Consider the following 19,387-nt stretch of genomic DNA (forward strand, 5'->3'; position numbering starts at 1 on the left):
GCCGTGCTGAGGCCAGCTACTATCTGGCAGAGGGTCATTGGTACCATGCCCCTCCCTTGTTTTAAATACACTGTAGAACAGCACGCAGCAACAACACATATGAGTGGGTAGAGTGAGGTATGGGGTCTTCATACCCCCATTCTCTGTTCGCCATCTGGGGCGGGGTGCGGGAGGAGGAGCTGGCCCTCTGGTTGGGGTCTGGGATGTTGAGCCTTCCTGCTGCTGCAGGACTGGAGGCAGTTTGCTTATCTCCACCCCAGAGTAAATGGAACCATTTCCTAGGTCTGGAGGTGGATTGCTCCTCTGGGGGTGCCTGGACCTTGGGGTATTGAGTATTTTAGGGGAGTATGAGTGTGTGTACAGTGTTTAGTTCTGTGTGCCTCCATGTTGGATGAGTATATGTCTGCGTCATGGTGGGAATGCATGATTGTGTCTGTGTGTGCCTGTTTGTCTATGTTCATGTGTCAGGTTGGGTCTTAGATTCCACTTCTCTGTGAACATCTCAGGCTCCACCCAGGTGTGGATGCCTATCTTCCCCCACTATGCTCGCTGCAAGTGGCTGATGCTCCCACCCGTTGATGGTTCTCAGTGTCCGGGGCTGGGTGCTTGGGTAGATTGAACAAATTATGACAATCAAGTGGACCAGTATGGCAAAAGCAATAATGGTCCGCTTGGAAAAATGGGAAAATCTGTTGGGCATTTTTCTTGGCCTTCAGACAATAATTCTGATTGCTATGCTTGTCCTCTTTTTGCAGCCATCATGAAAATAGCATCTTTTAACATTCAGAAGTTTGGAAGAAGCAAAGTGTCAGACCCTGAGGTCCTTAACATCCTGACTAAGGTAATAACCAGTATAAAAGCGCACACATACATCCAACTTACGAAACTGTAAATGACCTGCAGGTCTGTCTCCTGCTTTCATTAAAATGTCTGATCGTGTGACAAAATAGTATGCTTTGGCTTTTTGTCATGGAAAGAAGACCGAGGGCGATAACAATGTAGAAAAGTAGTGCAGCACTCCTACTGATTATTAAGTATTTAAGTAATTAAGTATTATATAAAAACTTTCTATTAAATAGCTGAGTTGCAAAGTGGTAAAATAAGTATCAGGACTCACTGTTTAAGTAAAAATGTAATCCTATATATGTATCTGAAAATATGCTGAAATACATGGAGTAAGTTGTATTTTGACTTGTGGTTTCTTGCTGTATCATTGAGTCACTGGTTTTTACTTTACTTTTATTCTGGTGATGAGGTTACATTTCCAATTCTTTGCTTTAACCCATGTTTTATTATTGTTATTGTATTAGTTCTGTTTCATATTTAGTCAACATGCCACTGTACATGTCAGCCGCTCTGAGTGTGGGCTGTTTAGGAACCACAATAGCAAACACACAATCAGAGTGTGTTAATTCAAACGTGGATCCACTGGCCTGTTGTCCTTTCAAGTAACCACGCTCAGTGGCAGCTTGCCCTTCATTCACAGAACCACCATTACCTCTATAACCACACAATTTAAGTCACTCAGCATTTCTGTGATTGTTCCCATTTCTGTCTTTTTTTGATACCTCTTCAGCTTTATTGTTGCAACTCAGAATATTTACATAAGTATTTTCTTTTTTTAAAAACATAGAAAAATGTCTGTATATATTTTACATTTCTGGAAGAGCTAAATCTTAAATATCTGTAAATATTTTTCTTAACTGAACAATTATCTTTAAGGTAGTAAGGCATCTGATCAGTTCAGCTTTTTTTTCTCTCTGTTTCAAAGATTGTGTCTCGATATCATATCGATATCATTCTGATCCTGGAGGTGGTGGACGCCACCGGAGAGTCCGTAGCAATTTTCATGGAAGAACTCAACAAGTAAGGAAGTGCTTTGTTTCCAGCATCATCACAGTTATTATCATTTAGGGTGCTCATGTTTAAGCATGATGATGGTGGCCCAAAGAATAAAAATTTTGTCATGATATCCAAAAATGATTAAGATTTTTAAGGATTATTACATTAAAGATTATTTAAACAGTTACTTCTGAAGTTATTTGTGTATAATAAACACAATGGTATATTTCTTTTTTAAATATCACACTTATTGGCAGCATCTGTATAATAGTATTATGCAATAATATTATTATCAGGAATTCTTTTGGCTTAAAGTTTGAATAAATCTAAAAAATTTGTGTTAAATGAAAAGGTAATGTTTCACTAAAGCATTGCACATTCATCCTGAACCAATTCTTTTAACAACCGAGCCAAAAATAACCTGTTTACATTGCATGGATGGTGGTATTGCAAACATCAGAGAATCAGAAGACATAACAAGATTTAATGGACCAAAATTAAAGAATTATACAAAATTTCTCTCTACTTATATCTTCTCAGAGCCCACGAGGGATACACTTATAAAATCAGTAAACGTGTGGGCAGAACACGCTACAAGGAGCAGTTCATGTTCATCTACAAGTGAGAGTTCACTGAAAGCACACATCCTGTTCATTTGCACCTTCATATTTTTATTCTTGAACTCACTAGAGCAGCTTTACATGATTCACAGTTCTGCTGGGCCTTGGTGCAGTGCTCCTTAAAGCCCTCCTGCTTTAAGCAAAGTTTCTTCAGATTGGCTTGTCCATGCAAACGGAAGCAGGTGGACAGTGCTTCATTGCTCAGAGCCAGAGTTGAGATGACTATATTATTAACATCCACAGTGTGTGTGTGTGTGTGTGTGTGTGTGTGTGTGTGTGTGTGTGTGTGTGTGTGTGTGTGTGTGTGTGTGTGTGTGTGTGTGTGTGTGTGTGTGTGTGTAGAAGTGATGTGGTTAAGTTGGTGAACGATGAGCAGTTTAATGAAGAGGCAACAACCGGAAAAGATGTTATTGACAGAGACCCCTACATCCTGGAATTAACATGCAGCAATACAGGTAGGATATGTTTGGCATGGAAACAAAGTAATACTAGGATCAACAGGGAGTTAAGCTTGTTTGTAATCAGTGTAACAGCTCACTTTAAAGCTGATACTATGTCTTCTGTGGCCTTCCTGTTGGCTGCACCTTTATGTAACCTGGATGTACAGATGAGTCTCTGGTCCAGGTATTTTTTTTTAAAGCTGTGATAACCTAAATCTGTTTACACATTATGGGGAAGTGTGTATTTGTATGGGGAGAAAATCAGCTGGTTTTAACTTTGGGGTAATTAAGTAATATATAATTATTTCATAAAAGTTATAAAAAGCCAATCAATAATTTGAACTGATTTACACTAATGTATATAAACAGTAAGATTTGAATGTAGTCCTGCCCCCTGTGTACAGTCCCAGCTACACTCAAGCACATCTTGGTTGGTTGTAGGACTAGCCTTGCTCAGGGCAGATACACATGGAGACACAACCAGGTCCTCAGGTGTCTAGCCGAGAAAGTTGAGTGCAAAAGAAAATCCATCAACGCTCAACCTTTCACGAACCAAGAGGAGCGTCAGTTTTCATCAACATTTGTCCGAGAGGGAGACAAGCCGAGGACATGGGAGGAAGCAATTGAGGAAGCATTTGAGCATAAGAAGCTGCGCTATGCCAACTTGGCAGCTGAGGCAGAGGACAGAGGCTGTTGCCAGTACAACAGCAGAACTGCTTAGAGTGATTGGGATCAGAGGACAGGCGCAACGGCAGGCTATAAGAGAATTAGCTAACACTGCTGAGAGGACCAGTCACTGGCTTTGGCTAAAAAGGGCTGACATCACTTGGGCAGTTAAGGGGGAAGCTTTTCTGGGAGGCAGTGGGGAGGTAGAGCGTACAGCCCAATCCGGCGGGGAGGTGTGGAAAGCCAGATCGGGCGCCCCCTTTTGGCTCTCCTCTCTGTTCTTTCCTATCTTGTCCCTTTTGTCTTACTTCTCTCTGTCACCTTTTCTATCCCTTTGAAGAAGTGAGGCTCCATAAATGCTAAAGAGGTAAGTATTATTTCTCAGTTGCAGTGAATAGATAGAAAATAAACTGTAGAAAACTAAACAGAAGAAAGAAGAGAAATAACAATTTAACATAAACCAGTGACACACTCCAGGGCCTGATAAACCCTGGCAGGTACATCTAGTCCTTTTACTGAATCATGGATGTAAACTGTGTGTATTTGTGTTCTCGCTGTAGTTGTGAAGGACCTGGTGATGATCCCAGTTCACACCAAGCCAAAGGACTCTGAGAAGGAGCTCGATGAACTGTACGATGTCATCATGTTTGTTAAGACGGAATGGAATACTGATGTAAGGAGAAGTTAGAGAGTGTCTAAAGCTTTGTAGCTTGGGTTGGTTGCACAACAGAGAAAGCAGGAATTCCTACTTCTGTGAGAATTTGTAGATTTTGACAGAGTTGTGTAGTAAAAGGTGTATGAACCAATCCAACCACTAAACTGGGAAAACAAAACGAATATATATTGAGGAGTTAAAGCAAAACACTCAAATGCAAATATTTCATGTCTGTGCTGCAGAACAATATGATCTTGGGTGACTTCAATGCAGACGGCTTGTTCATTTCCAACAGTGACATGGAGAACATTCGCATTCGTAAAGATGAGAAATTCCACTGGCTGATTAGAGATGGCGTGGACACTACAGCAAACCCCAACAACACCAACACCTATTACCTACAGGTAATGCATAGCAGCTGCTGGCTGCAGCTTTATTTTGAATCGACAGACGTGAGAGTGATATCGATCTGTTCGTCAGCAAGAAAATAAAAACATCACGCTGTTTCTTCAAATTATCTGAAATAAAGAGGAGTAGATACTTTTGTTTTGCCACATTAAAATGGAGTGGTGCTAAATGTTCTTGCTTTTTTCTAATTATGTATTTAAATTTGGTATTATGGGTTTTTAAAATTAGCCTTTTTCTTAATCTGTGTTAACGATCGTGGTCTATGGAGATGACATGCTTAATGCTGTGGAACCAGAATCTGCAAAAGCCTTCAACTTCCAGGAGGAGTTTAATCTCAGTGATGAGCAGGTCTGTTTGATTTATACTTTTCAGCAAATAAATTACTCTTATGTTCTCTGCCTTATTTGCAATATCACACATAGAATATGATTAGTCTGAAGGGTTTTAGACACTAAATTATAAGGCAGATAATTGTGTTTTTGTCACATCACTCAGTCTGTTTAAGTGGAGATATCATCTGAATTTTGGAGTGGGACCACTCCTCCTTCACGCCCCCTCAGGCTATAAAAGCCCCCCTTCTACAATACCCGCTGTTCTCATTTTCATGCCCCCCCCAACCCCTCCCCTAACCCCCCCCAACCCCTCCCCTAACCCCCCCCCCCCACACACACACACACACACACACACACTTTTTCTTTACTCTCTTCTCCTGTCCTATCCTCTCTTCCTTTCTTCCCTTTATTTCTCGTTAGTACAGGGGGTTCTGCCCGGCCTGAGAGCCGTCGCCAGTCCCCTTCAAGGCCTTCCCCAAACCGCAGCACTAATCACACTCCCTCATTGCTCATCGTTACCAGGGGAGTGGTCCCTGCTAGTGAAATATCACTGAAATGGCTGGACATGAAAAACAGGACTCGGTGTGTAAAAGCTGGCATGGTTGCTTAAAGACGGTACCTAAGTACAGCTGAGGTACAGTGTTATGGCTTTAATTAAAATTCCTAAGAGGCCGTCAATCAATGGCCACAAAAATTGTGAAAATCAGCCAGCTTTCCACTTGTCTTTATAGGGGGAGAAAAAAAGAGAGGGTTCAATAACGTGGGACCTTTATTCTTACAAACAAAACTTTAGGGTAAATTATTAACAGTGTCACAGTCACTCTTTTTTGCCTTGGTAACTCTATGACCTGGGTTTGACAAAGACTCTACCCCTGGCCTGTCAGCTCATTGTCTTTGAAAATGTAAACCATTGCAGCATAAGGTATCCATACTGTCATACTGACTGTAGGAATGAGATGCAGAGAAGCACCCCTCTCATACACCAGAGAATACCCCAACATAAATGCACTAAACTGGGTCGATGCAAGTGTATCCACCCCTAACCCCTTGCCCCTTTCTGAGTCCAGCCCCTCACCAAAAGATTGGTTCCAGACGAAAGCCATATGTCGAGGTCGGCCCAACAATATTTAGCCAGTAACTCTCAATCTCCTGCACGATCTCAAGCTCCTCTCCCACCAAAGAGATGGAATCCCACATCCTAAGAGCTAGTTTCATCAGCCAGAGACTGGACTGTCTTTGAGTCATTGCAGCCAACCCCTATGGTTGTTCCCCAGGTTTTGCTTCTTCAGGCTGAAATTGCACACCAGGTGCACAGCATCAAGCTCTCTCCCCAGACCTAACCTTGTCCCAGGAGGATAAACTAGTCCCTTGAATGTGTCCTCATAGGGTTTTGTGAAACACTCTTGGTCCCTCACCCAAGACCATTTTGCCTTTGCAAAACCCTAGCAAGAGCAGAAACCCCAGACAACATACCCCATGACGTCACTGGAATGCACAAACTGCTGATTCATGGGGACATTCAGCTAGACCTCGATATTTGCTCAAAAATTATTAATCAGTACATTTTGTTTCTTTTGCAGGCTTTGAAAGTGAGTGACCATTATCCAGTGGAGGTTGACTTGAAGTCCATAGTTGAGACAGATGAAACAAATGGTAAGCAGGATATTTATACATATCCAAGGCTTATGTGCCATAATACTACAAGACCTGTTAAAATTGTGAAGTCAGTTTTTCATTCTTGTTAAGAAATGTTTATTTTTTTTAATCTTTCCCAAAAATAAAAATTAAAACTTACACACGTGTTAGACATTTGTTAGAAAGATATGCTTACGTTGACTATATGCAGATTATGTTCAGAGAGTGAGTTCAAAATGAACTGGATGCAGAATTTGTTTTTTTCCTGACATGTTTAAAGTGTGATATGAACTTAATGCTCAAAGAAAATATTTTATACATGCAAACATGTTTACAGCTTGTCCTGTGGAGAACAAATTAATTACAGACAAAAAGCCAAAAGGAAAAACCTCTGCCTACTCCTTTGTGAGGGCCTTCTATGAGGAGCACATGAAGAAGCACCCAGGAGCCAAAGTAATATTAAAAGAGGTTACCAAAATGTGCTCAGAAAAATGGAAGACCATGTCACCTGAGGAGAAGGCAAAGTTTGAAGAGATGGCCAAGAATGACAAGCTCCGGTATGACCAGGAGATGAAGTCCTATGTGCCACCTGCAGGTGCCAAGAAGGGCAAGAAGAAGAAGAAGAAGAAGGACCCCAACGCGCCCAAAAAGCCACCCTCTGTTTTCTTGATCTTCGCCTCTGAACACCGTGAAAAGGTCAAGGTGGATAACCCAGAGATCTCCAACACTGACATCTCCAAGAAGCTTGGTGAGATGTGGACAAAGATGAGTACCACAGACAAGGCCCCCTATGAGGCCAAGTATGCCAAACTGATGGAAAAATATGAGATGGAAGTTGCTGCCTACAGAGCCAAAGGCACCAAGAAGGCGGAATCAGCTGACGATGAGGAGGATGAAGACGAGGAGGATGATGACGATGAGGATGATGGTGACGAGGATGAAAATGATGTTGACGAGGATGATGACTAAGTTGTTTCTGTGTTTGAGGATGTGAAGTTTGTGATGAGTTTGTTTATGTTTGTTTTTGTTTTGGGGTTGGACGAGTCCAGCAGTATAACCTGCTGTCCCTGTGGGTCGACCTCAGTTGAGCTGTACTATTTTTCTAATTAAGGGATTTAGTTTTTGTCACTTAGTACCCTTTAAGATTTATATTTTAAATTTTTCTACTGTAATAAAATACTATATATTACCCATTAAAAAAACTGACTGTGACTGTGAAACTATGCTTTTAACACGACACACTTGAAATAAATATTAAAATCACGATTTTACAATTTATGCTATGTATTTATTGGGACAACAAAATCCACAAGATTAGAGTTACTTTAAAGGTGATGTAAATATTGGAAAAGTGATTTCATACAATAGCGTTAACACATCTGTTCTCAGGCTCAGCATTACTTATAACTGTTAGCTAGTGTCTAACTCATGGTTTAATAAACGGGGTTGTAGCTTTCAAAGACTGTATAGATGAAAGATGGAAGCTGTGCCACTGTGACATCATCCATTGAAGTGCTGTTGCCTACCACTTTCACCAAAGTCACAAGTACGTGGTAGATCTTACCGTGAAACTGAGTAATGTAGCGTAGCCTGCTCCTTCCTCCTTTTTCACATTAATGGAGAACGTAATTTACAAAATAAACATAGCGTGTTCAGTGAAACTTGAAACTACCAATTGAGGCCATGAACTCATTAAACTATTTACTAAGGTCAAAAAGGAAAAGCAGTGAGCGCTTTCCTTTATAATCCTATACAATCACTACTCTTTCTGCCACCCCCTGCTGGCTATTAGAATACTCCAGGCATGTCTGCACTGGCTTCACTTTTCAGACTCTGAAGCAACATCTTTTATATACATACTTTGAGAGCAGTTTCTATTGCTAAATGAGAAGTATTAATGAGTGGAAAAAATGTTACAAGCATGTATGTGCCTTTTTGTTTAATCTGTATGTAACTACAACACTTCAGTTGTCTCTTCAGTCCTAAAGTGCTGTTGTTTAATTTAATAAAACCAGAAACAGATTAAACATTTTAATGGCATTTCAAATAAAGCGTCATCACTATTGTTAGTTTAAACACCACCTGATAACTAAGTTTTAAGTGATTTCTTACCCAATTTTTAAAAAAAAGAACAAATAATAACAAGCATTAATTAAAAACAAAAAAACTTTATTGGCATCTTCCCCTTTACAAGATAACAAAACTCATGGACTTGGGCTGGTTTGTGTTTGTTAGTAATTTCATATGCAAAATGCAGTGGACATTAGTTTTACACTCCTTCTACATCTTAAGCTGCAGGCCTTCATTTCTATAACTAGATTTAAAGATATTGGTCAATATACGCTGATCAGCCACATTAGAACAGGATGTCATTGCCTACCTAAACATTGGTGCATGGCAGCAGCCTCCTCCAGCAGGACAATGAACTATACACGAAGCAAAAACTGCTTAAGAAACATGAAGGTGTTGGCCTGGCCTCCAAAAATACCCAGACCTCAATCTAATCAGGCTCGATGGGCAGAAAGAGCCAAAAGAGATCCACTGCCAACGTTTCCACACAATAATGATTTGTGGCTGATCTGTGTGTATGAGTGAAACATCACAGTTGGAGGGCCATTGTCCTTGAAAACCTAACATTGTTAAATTTATTCCCTGTACTACTCCACTAAAGGTTGAGCACCCGAGCATGTTTTGAGTTTGATGTGGTTTATTTTTTAAAGAGCAAAACAAACTGTAGTCTTTCAGCAAAAAGACGAAGGAAGCGAGAACAGGATCAAACAAAAATCAGCAGCTCAGGTTTTACTTCTTCCCAGATTTCTTGATACCACCTCCAGCTGGAAGAGAGAGAAAGCAAACAAAAAGATTGGGTGTTAGAAAGCATCTAATTAAAACTGCAGCCACAACTGTGACCAGTGAGATTTCAAGTTTGAAAATAAATTGATGACTGAAAGACTTTAAAATTAGAGGTTTTCTCAAACAATAACATAAATTTACTTTATGTCACTGCATAAAGGCATGCATGCTTATAGCTAAAAAGTCTGAAATCAAAACAAAATAGCATAAACAAAGTCTAAAATATTTGAATTTTAAAGGAGATGCAAACATCAGAGAGACGTGAGGTCTACTTTGGACTAAATTTGCTGCAAGTTTGGGGTTTGTTTCAGTTTCCTGACCTCCTTTAATTTTAAAGGAGATGCAAACATCAGAGAGACGTGAGGTCTACTTTGGACTAAATTTGCTGCAAGTTTGGGGTTTGTTTCAGTTTCCTGACCTGCAGAGAAAGTACAAGCTGTACAGTGAAACACCAAGGCTAACCTGAGGCTTTCACTGTAGCCATGGTAAGAAATGTCCAAATTAGGATATCAAGGTTAAGCTACCAAGTTGTCAAACATCTGAAAGCAGTCTATGGACGGAAATAACTTTCAAACTTAACCCCGAAAACTGAAATTGTTATAGAAACAGGCAGATCACCTGAATCCTGCAGGTCACAGCTCAGCACTCCGCTGAAGTCACTGTATTCCTGGACTCTCACTGTGTGCTGGTAACGTATCAGTTATAGAAACACCACAGCTGGTTTGCAACATCATGATGTGTATGTTTGGAAATATATAAGGTTTCTCATTATGAAACAAAATTAATAAATTCAACCTGATTCGGATTTTTTCTGTTTCTATATACGTGGGATGGTCTGGTGATTGAATGTTGGTGTATATAGATACAAAGGTTTTATAATGTGTGGGTTTTCTTGGTTTGTTTTTTGTGCGTGGGACTGGGGCTGGAGGTTTTCAGGTTTTGCAATTGTATTATTGGTATTATACATGTATTATATTACTCCACTTGTAACTTGTGCTTTGAGTATGTATTTTGCATTTTATCACTCCTGTGTGTACCTGATCACGGAGCAGTGTAGCAGTAGTTGCAGGAGTACATAAATCTGGTGCATTTCTTCACTTCTTGTTTTTGTGCATGGTTCTTTACAAATACAAACCAAAACTCTAAACACAGCTCTTACTTAAAGGTCCTTTTCCTGATGCTTTGGCTTTCAACGCCTCCAGGGCCTTCTGTTCTTCCTTCTGCTTCTGCTTGAAGGCTACATCATCCTGCGGAGACACATACAATTTAAAATCTTTCTACGCTTCTGTCCTATGTTCAGCTCATTTCAGGCCACAGCTGACATTTACCTCTGAATATTTCTGCCCTTCAGTCAAATAACAAAAATTAATATTTCATCTGATTTCCATTTATCAGATTCTCAGCTGACACCTGAAGACATCGCAATGGGTTGTGTAACACCATGACATGAATATCATGATTTTATTTTATTATCAACAAGTTAAGGAATACATTTTTATCACCAGTTCTAATTTTCAATGGGCATTAATACAGGTTACTAAAGCAAAATTCCAAAAAAAAAAAAAAAAAATGACAAGGTAGATCACAAAAAACAGAAAGGGTTAGCGAAATGATCCATACATCAAAGTTTATCTATCAAATTATCTGTACAAACAGTTTTACTTTAAAAAATAAACAAAAACGAAATGTATAAAATATTGCAATGATGCAATGAGAATGTCTTCTTATCCATGTTAGCTTGATTACAAAGGGATGCAAATGTTTTAGAGGCTTGATATTAAATGTTTTACACAGCCTATGGTGAGGGGGCAAAAAGAGCCAGATACATACGTCATCCATGTCCTTGTTCTGTTTCTTGGGAGCCTTCAGTGGTTTCTTTTTACCTCCTGAGAAATAAAATTTACATAGATACATAAATACAATTATAGTAAAATGAAACTTAGAACAATAAAAGTAAATTAGTATATAAATAGATACAATAAGTAAGTACATAAATAAGTAGATACAAAATATGAAAACCTAAGCTAGGCAAACGTATTTAAAGAACAGATCCACAAAGTAAAAATATACTAATAAAAACAGTGTGGGGGGGAAAAACTACATTCTATAACAATGGACTATAATGTCTTAACGTTTCTCTTTAAAAATAAAATTTAGACAATCTTCATTATCTAGTTATGAAAATAAAATAGAAAATATAACTAAATCTACAACATCTAATAAACAATAGTCAGTGAATAAAAATGAAACATTATACGAAGGAATATGATCCAAGTTACGTCAATCAAATAACGCAGCGTTCTTGGCTTTTTTTTATTGTTTGCTTGGAAAAAAAACAAATCTAAACTCTTTAAAATCTGCTTTAACTTAAATGGCAGCCAGATGACCGCGAAACCTTAAGCCTCGAATACAAACGTTAGTTACCACCACGGGTTATTCGAAGAAAGAAGAAGAAATATATTTAAAATTTTAAAGATTTCGTTTATATTGTCTGTTGCCTGAGAGGATATTTATAAGCCGAATGGTCCATTCGGTACCAATAATTTAAAAATGGCCTGAAAATATCTTCTATCTTCCGTATTTATATCCCAAAACAGAAAAAAATCGTAATGTGACAGATTTTAACTGCGGATTGGTCAGAGAAAACGTTATCTTTAGCGGCAGCTAGCATTAGCCATCTATAAACGCGCTAAACTGAAAATCGTCAGTATCTTTTAAGATGTACAGATTTTACAGACGAATCTCAAATGAAGCAATCTCCCACCTTCTCTTCCAGACATGTTAACAGCTTGTTATAAAATTTAAAGGAAAGGAAAGTTTGCTGCGAAGACAACTGGTACTTCTCGCTAATCCGCGCTGTTAGGTCCCCGGTGAACCGGAAATAGAATGACCGCTTGTTGCCTGTCTCAAAGAAAATTCTTGACATCAATATGCTACAATGCTGTTACCCTAAAGAAACGTAATTCGTGTCTTATGCGTCCGCTGACATAATTGAAGAAAAAGGGTATGTTTACTCTGTTATATCGCTTTGTACATAACAGTATCACCGGAGTCCAAAAACAGTTTAAAACTTATGAAAAGTCAGCTAGCCGGTAGCTACATGGAGCTAGCTAGGAAGTAGGTAACCTTGGTGGAAAAGTACTCTTGATATTTAAAAATGATATCCAGACATTTTTTTTAACCGAATCTGTGACAAAGTGCAGTGCTCGTGAGGTCCTGCACCCACCGGGAACGAGTTTGACTTATTATTGGCAGACTAAGCTCTCACTGTGCCTGAATGGCCTTTGAAAGCGTGCCTATAACCACTACTACTAAGCAGGATGTCTGGGAGGTTTAAAAGTTATCTGAAGAAGCTCCATATTACTAGATGGTCTGTCTTCTACAACAGCACACCCCCAGCTGACTGCCTTATGCAAGATGCCACAAATCTTATAAAGCTGACAGTTAATCAAATTAAATTGTTTTCCCTTTATTCTCCCAGGTGCCTGTTCCAGTGTTGACTGCTGTGACGGTCAATCTCTGACTATTCTTAACCTGTACTGCTGCTGCTCTGCTCAATGAGGTACTGGTATAAGCATTGTATCTGTATTTTTGATTGTAGATATAACTGGTTAATGTTATCTTTACTCTGTCAGGTACAGAGGGGCTCAGATCTATCTCTGGGTTCATGGCTCATGCTGTCTGTCCCGCTACTCACTGCCTGGCAAACTCACTCAGGTACGAACCTACAGTGCTCTCCATCAGCCTGGTTCATCACCACCACCACCTCCAAACAAGCCTTCCCCTTCTGAAGGGAAAAAAGGATCAGAGCTTCTGAAGGAGCGTGCCTTGACTGTCTTACAGGTACAAAAAGGACCTTCTTCTTACGGTAACAACAGAACTTCAAAACACAATGAAACAAATTTGAACACTGTCATCCTTTTTCTCTCTTCTCTTTATCTTTAAGCATGCAGGTGAGTTTGGGCGGCAGTGGAGTCAGAGGTCGGCTCAAGCAGCCACTGCCACAGTAAACCAGTGGTGGGAGAAGTACGAGGAGTTTGTGGGGCTGAATGAGGTCCGCGAGGCTCAGACAAAGGTCACTGAGGTCAGTAAAAACACGGCGTCCAAGTTTAGTCTGTGCCGACATGACTTAGTGGATAATGAATAAGGAATGTCAGGTGCTTGTTATACAGTTCTCTGACAGATCTTTGTGTTTTCCAGGCTGAGGCAGCATTCATGGTGGCCAGAGGGATAGTTCGTGAGGCTCATGCTAGCCTGGAGGCTCAGCAGGGCAGGCTGAAGGAGATCAGAGACCGACTGGACAGAGTCTCAAGGGAGGAGCCACACTACCTGGAACTGGCCACAATGGAGCACAAACTCCTACAAGTGAGCTGAAGCTATTAAAATATACAAAACCCATGTTCTTGAATCATTAAAAATTCTGAATTCAGTCTCTTAAATTTCATGTAGCTTTTGTTGTAGTTTGTTTTTCAGATGGTTTGTTTAAAACTGGTGGGGAAAGGATAGACGATGAGCTTAATTTAGATTAAATTTGTAAAATTGGGAAAATTTGAATATCACTAACCTAAAATAGAAATCGAATCATTTTCTACTGGTCAACCAGCAACTTTATCATATCATCAGAGACACAAGTAAGAAAACTATAAGCAGACATTGATTCAGGACAGGTATTTGACTCCATCCCAGGTCACAGTGTTGATGCAAACCAACAGGCTTTTGGTCTTGGAGGATCACCAAGGCTGATTAGGACTTTCATACTGTCAGGTTTTTACTATAGGATTAAAGTGACCAAAATGATTCACTTTAATGACACACCCTGCCACATGTAATGTCAGAGGGCAGAGAGAGAGAGAGTTAAGAGATAGAAAAGCCATGTCAAAACAGCAGTTATTTAGTTATTGAGAATATAATGTGTGTTACTAATATGACATCAGTGACAGTAAATAACGGTAAAATACAACAGTAAAAATTAACAGAGTGCCCTTCATGTTATGTTCTGTTTTCTTATATCCGTCTTTTGCAAATTTACCTATTTGTCATAAGGAAGGATTTAAAACATTATCTTACATTATCCTACAATCAAGACTCACTGCATTTAATAACACAATTAAGAGCTGCTGTATAAGAAGAGACATACCAATAAACGCATTCAGGTTTTATAGTTGGTTTGAGGTCAGTAGAGGAAGTGGAAGTGCTTTTATTTTGAGTTAACCACAGTTCACATTATGCAATCATACATCATTAATGATGTTGGATAAGAAGATTGAATTTAACCCCACCTCTCTGTCACTGCAGGAGGAGCGCCGCCTCCGGACAGCGTACGAGAACGCAGAGGGTTCAGAGAGGGAGAAGTTTGCTTTATTCTCTGCGGCCGTTAGAGGAAGCCACGAGAAGGAGAGGACGAGAGCGGAACGCACCAAGAACTGGTCCATCATTGGCTCGGTGCTCGGAGCCCTGATCGGAGTCATGGGGTCAACATACGTGAACCGAGTCCGCCTGCAGGTGAGGAGGGGTGCTACACTAGGGGACCTCATTCAGTGCACCGATTTTTTTTTTTTTTTTTTTTACCTGAAGCAACTGCACTCGCACTGTTCCAACACCCTCCCCTAAACTCTGGGTCTTACTAAACACTAACAACAATGTGAAGCTTTGTACCTGTTTTTGAAAAGCGTCTCATATTTTTTATTAATGTTTTTAGCTTTACTGTTATAAATGCCAACAAGAAAATGAAATAAGAAAATGAAAAAGATGAATGAGAACAGTTCACAAGCGTTATTGAAATTGCGAGTGAAACGGAGTAAGTGGTGGACTTTCTCAGGAACTATACCCATACCCAATAGCACTGTAGTTCCTGTTTCTGGAAGGTTTGCCATGCAAAACCTACTGCCATGTTCCTTTAACCCTCTCGAGGCAGGCGTTGCCGATTTGCAACAGTTAAAAACTAACAACCTGATTACCCCACATACATATTTTATGAGGTTTTTTTTTTGATAATTTTCCCCAAATATCAGATTTTTCCTGTAACTAAAACTTAATTTGAGCCTGAGAGGGTTAAGAGAGCCTTCATGAGGCCAATTTTGGATTTAAAACAGGTTAAGTTAGAAAAATGACTGGACTAGCCTCCTTAATGTAGGTTTTACCTTTAATATGTCACCCATCTGTAATTAACACTTGCCTTTATCTGATCCTCACCAAGACAGCAGTTATTTCAGCTCATATACGTTCTCTTTTCTCCTCTGCAGGAGCTGAAGAATCTGCTGCTGGAGGCCCAGAAAGGTCCAGAGAGCCTGCAGGAAGCCCTGAAAATCCAGGCTGGAAACCATCGCTCCCAGCAGGACGAGCTCCGAACGCTCATTGACAGTCTCAGAGTTGCTCTGCGTGAAACCTTCGCACAGAGGAGCGCTGTTCGCCAGGACAAAGAAGGCACAGCCCCACACTCGCCCTCTGTGTCTGTTTCAGCCTTAAAAGATCTCCACACAGGAAGCAAAAGGACCGAGTCCCTCTTAGAGTCCCTGCCACCAAAACTGGGACAACTGGAACGAGGGCTTGGGAAAGTTGAAAGTGAAGTGTCAACCGTGAGGAAGCTGCTGGAGACCAAACCACAGCTTCAGACACAAGCTGGTCAGCTGCAGCACGAGAGACCAGAAAGAGCTGAGTCTGAGGCAGTGGTGAGGAGTCTGGAGGAGACTCAGAGGACTCTGGGAGAACAAATCAGGACCACCAATCTTTATAATGCAGTGTTTGCCTACACCGCCACTGCCATCACCATATCTGCTGTCTACCTGCTGCTCAGAGGAACTGGTTAGATACGATACCTCCAGTTTGAATATGTAAATGTATGGGAACACTATCGGGCACTGGGACTAATAATCTGAACAAATGAGTGCAAATTACAAACCGCAGTGAACTCGGTTTATCTAATAAACCGGCTGCAGGTGTTGATTTGGGTTTATTATCTACCTCTGCTGCTTACTGCACTAATGAGGCTGAGGACTTCTTTTAACTGCTTCTAAATATTTAAAATTCACTGATCTCAAGATGGCAGATAAACAGGAGCACTGTTGGTATATGTGAATGTCATGTTTAGCGGTTTAGAAAAGAATCCCACATTACAACAACTAAAAATGATGTTTGTTGTCTAAACTGAACAAACCACTGAATCAGACTTCTCAACAAATACCCACAAGAAACTTGAGTCTGGGTTATTATAGTTTAGCATTACAGGTTTAAATAAAAGAATAATAAGTAAAAGGTAGACTTCTGAAGAATAAAAATTAACTGATGTGATATTCTGTACTTTTACAGATACAAAACTATAGTAAGTCTGACTCGAGTTCTCCAGCACATTGTTTAGGTGACTTGGGTTGATTGATTAGCTGATACAGACACATTCATGGGGCCTTATTATTCCTGCTTCTTATCCATGTTCATTCTCTCGTGTCTTTTGCTGCTAAATTTTCCACTACTTTTAAAAGCTGGTCTCTAAATGTCTCTGTGTGGTCTTTGGTACTAAGGAGGTCAATACACTTCAGAGCTTTCTCCTCTGAAATCAGCTGCCTGCTGTAGCTGAAAATAATGCTACAACGGCAGTAAGAGTGGACCACAAAGACAGAGTTAGATAAACAATGAGCTTTATGAATTATGATAACTTCAAGGCTGGTATTGACAAACCTTTTGTGGTGCATATATCCTGTGTACTTATCTTTCCATTATACTTTAATTATAAATCAGAAAAAACTGCCAAAATGCAAGAGTTCAGATTTTCTGTACTTTGTTCTCTGTATGCCGCCTTCTCACAAAGTAGTAGCTCAAAAATAATAAAATCAAGACTTGTAGCTGTCAACACTGTCAAACAGAAGTAGAAATGGGACATAATCAGATGTGGGGCCAGGTGGTTGCAGTGCCATGTGAGTTTTCAGCGTCTTGATTCAGCCTTATACTCGTCAGCCTTGGATGTAGTTAGTTGACCAGCTGAACCTCAGAGGGACCACATCACAGGTCATGATTGCACCACTGGCATTCACCTCCAAGCTAAAGCAGGACGGAAAACTGAAGGGAGCTGAAATTTTAGTATGTAAGGTAAGACATGTTCATTTAGATTTAGATCAGAAAACCTGTATCTTTGATTTCATGGGACATAATATTGTTTAAGATGAGGATAAATATAGAAACGAACAATAATGAGAACTGTGTTTTCATTTACATGAGAAAAGTCACTGAGATGGACTTCAAAATATATTTTGTTCTTTAGATAAAACTAAATATTTACCTGAGAACAACCACAAATATGCACTGCAGTGTAACACCCTCTTAACCCTCTCCAGTACTTGAACCCGTGTGCCGTCATGTTGGTGTCGGGCTGTTATGTAGCTGATGATGTGTGCTGAACTGAGCGATGATCCCTGTTTATTAAACATCCATATGAAGAAACTGCTGTTGCAGAGAGTGATTTACAGGCTAATACTGAATGTCTGTCTTCCTTTGTTTACCTGAACAACTCGTGAAAGAAAAACTGTCTTTAAATGGCTCTTATGTCTGAATAATAACACTAAATACTAAATGCCAAAAACCCAGTTTGTTATCATTCATCACAGCAAACATAGAAATTCTTTATGAAGAAAGACATTTTATACACACAAAAAGCCTAAGTTATACATCTGTCGCAGATCAGCTTTTAAAACTTCTGAAACAAAACTTTCAGGCTTAATGTGTAACGCCCTCTGTCACCAGTAGGGGGCAGCCGCTTAACACTGATGGAGCACGCTGCTCTCAACTTTCTCTGGTCTGCTGAACAAGTCGGAAAGGCCTCTATTACGCTGCTTTTTATCGCAGCACAGCATATTGCGCTCATTCAAGGGAGGGGACGCTTATCCCTGAATGACCTTATAGTCCTTAAAGACAACCTGTTATGCTCATTACCAGCTCTATATTTTTATTATTGGCCTTTGCACGAGTCACAGTTCATAATAAAACTTTTTTATTGGTCTGAATTTATTCTAACAGTGTTGCTTCTGGAGACTTTAACTGCTGAAGCATTGTTCATGAAACCTTCACGGACAAACAAAAAAAGTTTGTTTTTTTCCCAGTCTTGTTTGGAAGAACTGGCTTGCGCGCATTGTTTATCTTTCTCTTTTAAAAATGAAAGCGAATGTGAGTAAATCCTTGTAGCTAAAATATGTCACGTGTTGTGGAAACGAGGAAAGTTTGCATGTTCAAGCGTCCACATACTTTTGGCGCGTCTCTTTGTAAATCTACTGCAGCAGGTGTTGGTCTTTATTTAGAACAAGGACACACACACACACTCACACTCCTTTTTATTAACTGATTAATATTGATGGTGATTTGGAAAATAAACTTGTTCTAAGCTCTTTGAATCTCAATAAATATTTTGGGCTGAAAAGGATTCAAATTTTAATCATAGCAAAGACTTTTGGCTTAGAAACAAAGTATTCATGGAGTGAGCTCATCAGACCTCTGACTGAGGCTACATTAGCTGCTTCTTGCACAACAAACTGAATCCCAGAGAGAAATGAAGACATTTGAGCATGGTGGGAAACACAGGTGCTGAGGAAGAAGAATGTGTCAAACAAAAACAAAGCATTCCTCCTTAGAGGAAAGAGAGTCAGCGCTTAAAACTCAGTGCATGTTGGGTCATCTGTTAAGACGCAAAGATCTCAGTAAAATTTTAAATTGCAGTGTTGCAGCAGCAAATTGAATCGTATCGCAAAAACACCACAAAATAAAGATGAGATGCATAAAGAAGTCGGTGTGTGATGCTCACTTTGTAAGGAGAACTTCTATAGTGTTTGACCTTTTCTCTTCTTGTTCCTGACTTTATGCCAAAAAGGTCCCAAAGACTCACATCCAAGCATCCCGGTGCTGTTCTCGTGACTGAAAGTCTGACTTTATTCCTTGAAACTATGCCATCACAAAGCA

General features: G+C 39.8%; 3 protein-coding genes across 5 annotated transcripts; 2 read left to right on the plus strand and 1 right to left on the minus strand.

Moving 5' to 3' along the window:
* Nucleotides 1–760: 760 nt before the first annotated feature.
* On the plus strand, nt 761–7,695 carry LOC134627556 (high mobility group protein B2-like). 3 transcript variants are annotated; one of them, XM_063473751.1, is made up of 8 exons: nt 761–841; nt 1,772–1,866; nt 2,383–2,463; nt 2,805–2,917; nt 4,129–4,241; nt 4,466–4,627; nt 6,544–6,616; nt 6,936–7,695. In XM_063473751.1, the coding sequence occupies exons 1-8, from the start codon at nt 761–763 to the stop codon at nt 7,565–7,567; spliced, it is 1,350 nt and encodes a 449-aa protein (XP_063329821.1). In that variant the 3' UTR covers nt 7,568–7,695. The 3 variants fall into 3 exon arrangements, with proteins under 3 accessions (XP_063329821.1, XP_063329823.1, XP_063329822.1); XM_063473753.1 differs by lacking the exons at nt 761–841; nt 1,772–1,866; nt 2,383–2,463; nt 2,805–2,917 and adding exons at nt 3,835–3,935; nt 4,900–4,979 and having other exon boundaries at nt 4,519–4,627; XM_063473752.1 differs by lacking the exons at nt 761–841; nt 1,772–1,866; nt 2,383–2,463; nt 2,805–2,917 and adding an exon at nt 3,835–3,935 and having other exon boundaries at nt 4,519–4,627.
* Nucleotides 7,696–8,746: 1,051 nt separating this feature from the next.
* On the minus strand, nt 8,747–12,334 carry tma7 (translation machinery associated 7 homolog). The gene is made up of 4 exons (XM_063473754.1): nt 12,216–12,334; nt 11,282–11,337; nt 10,611–10,698; nt 8,747–9,432 (listed from the first exon to the last, which is right to left on the minus strand). Exons 1-4 carry the CDS (start codon nt 12,229–12,231, stop codon nt 9,398–9,400), a joined length of 195 nt encoding a protein of 64 aa, XP_063329824.1. The 5' UTR covers nt 12,232–12,334; the 3' UTR covers nt 8,747–9,397.
* Nucleotides 12,335–12,341: 7 nt separating this feature from the next.
* ccdc51 (coiled-coil domain containing 51) lies at nt 12,342–17,937 on the plus strand. The gene is made up of 7 exons (XM_063473750.1): nt 12,342–12,455; nt 12,933–13,013; nt 13,087–13,294; nt 13,398–13,535; nt 13,652–13,816; nt 14,747–14,953; nt 15,694–17,937. Exons 2-7 carry the CDS (start codon nt 13,009–13,011, stop codon nt 16,255–16,257), a joined length of 1,287 nt encoding a protein of 428 aa, XP_063329820.1. The 5' UTR covers nt 12,342–12,455; nt 12,933–13,008; the 3' UTR covers nt 16,258–17,937.
* The last annotated feature ends 1,450 nt before the right edge of the window (nt 17,938–19,387 follow it).

This window comes from Pelmatolapia mariae, linkage group LG5 (assembly GCF_036321145.2).
Source record: "Pelmatolapia mariae isolate MD_Pm_ZW linkage group LG5, Pm_UMD_F_2, whole genome shotgun sequence".
Lineage (NCBI taxonomy): Eukaryota > Metazoa > Chordata > Actinopteri > Cichliformes > Cichlidae > Pelmatolapia > Pelmatolapia mariae.

Bases quoted from the DNA above. Each gene is read 5' to 3' on its own strand.
- LOC134627556 (XM_063473751.1), top strand. From the start codon at position 761: ATGAAAATAGCATCTTTTAACATTCAGAAGTTTGGAAGAAGCAAAGTG. The intron at 842-1,771 runs GTAATAACCAGT...TCTGTTTCAAAG, and splicing joins TCCTTAACATCCTGACTAAG to ATTGTGTCTCGATATCATAT. The intron at 4,242-4,465 runs GTAAGGAGAAGT...TCTGTGCTGCAG, and splicing joins AGACGGAATGGAATACTGAT to AACAATATGATCTTGGGTGA.
- tma7 (XM_063473754.1), bottom strand. The intron at 10,699-11,281 runs GTATGTATCTGG...GTGTCTCCGCAG, and splicing joins AGAACAAGGACATGGATGAC to GATGATGTAGCCTTCAAGCA. The intron at 9,433-10,610 runs GTAAGAGCTGTG...TCTCTCTTCCAG, and splicing joins ATCAGGAAAAGGACCTTTAA to CTGGAGGTGGTATCAAGAAA.
- ccdc51 (XM_063473750.1), top strand. The intron at 13,817-14,746 runs GTGAGCTGAAGC...CTGTCACTGCAG, and splicing joins TGGAGCACAAACTCCTACAA to GAGGAGCGCCGCCTCCGGAC. The intron at 14,954-15,693 runs GTGAGGAGGGGT...TCTCCTCTGCAG, and splicing joins TGAACCGAGTCCGCCTGCAG to GAGCTGAAGAATCTGCTGCT.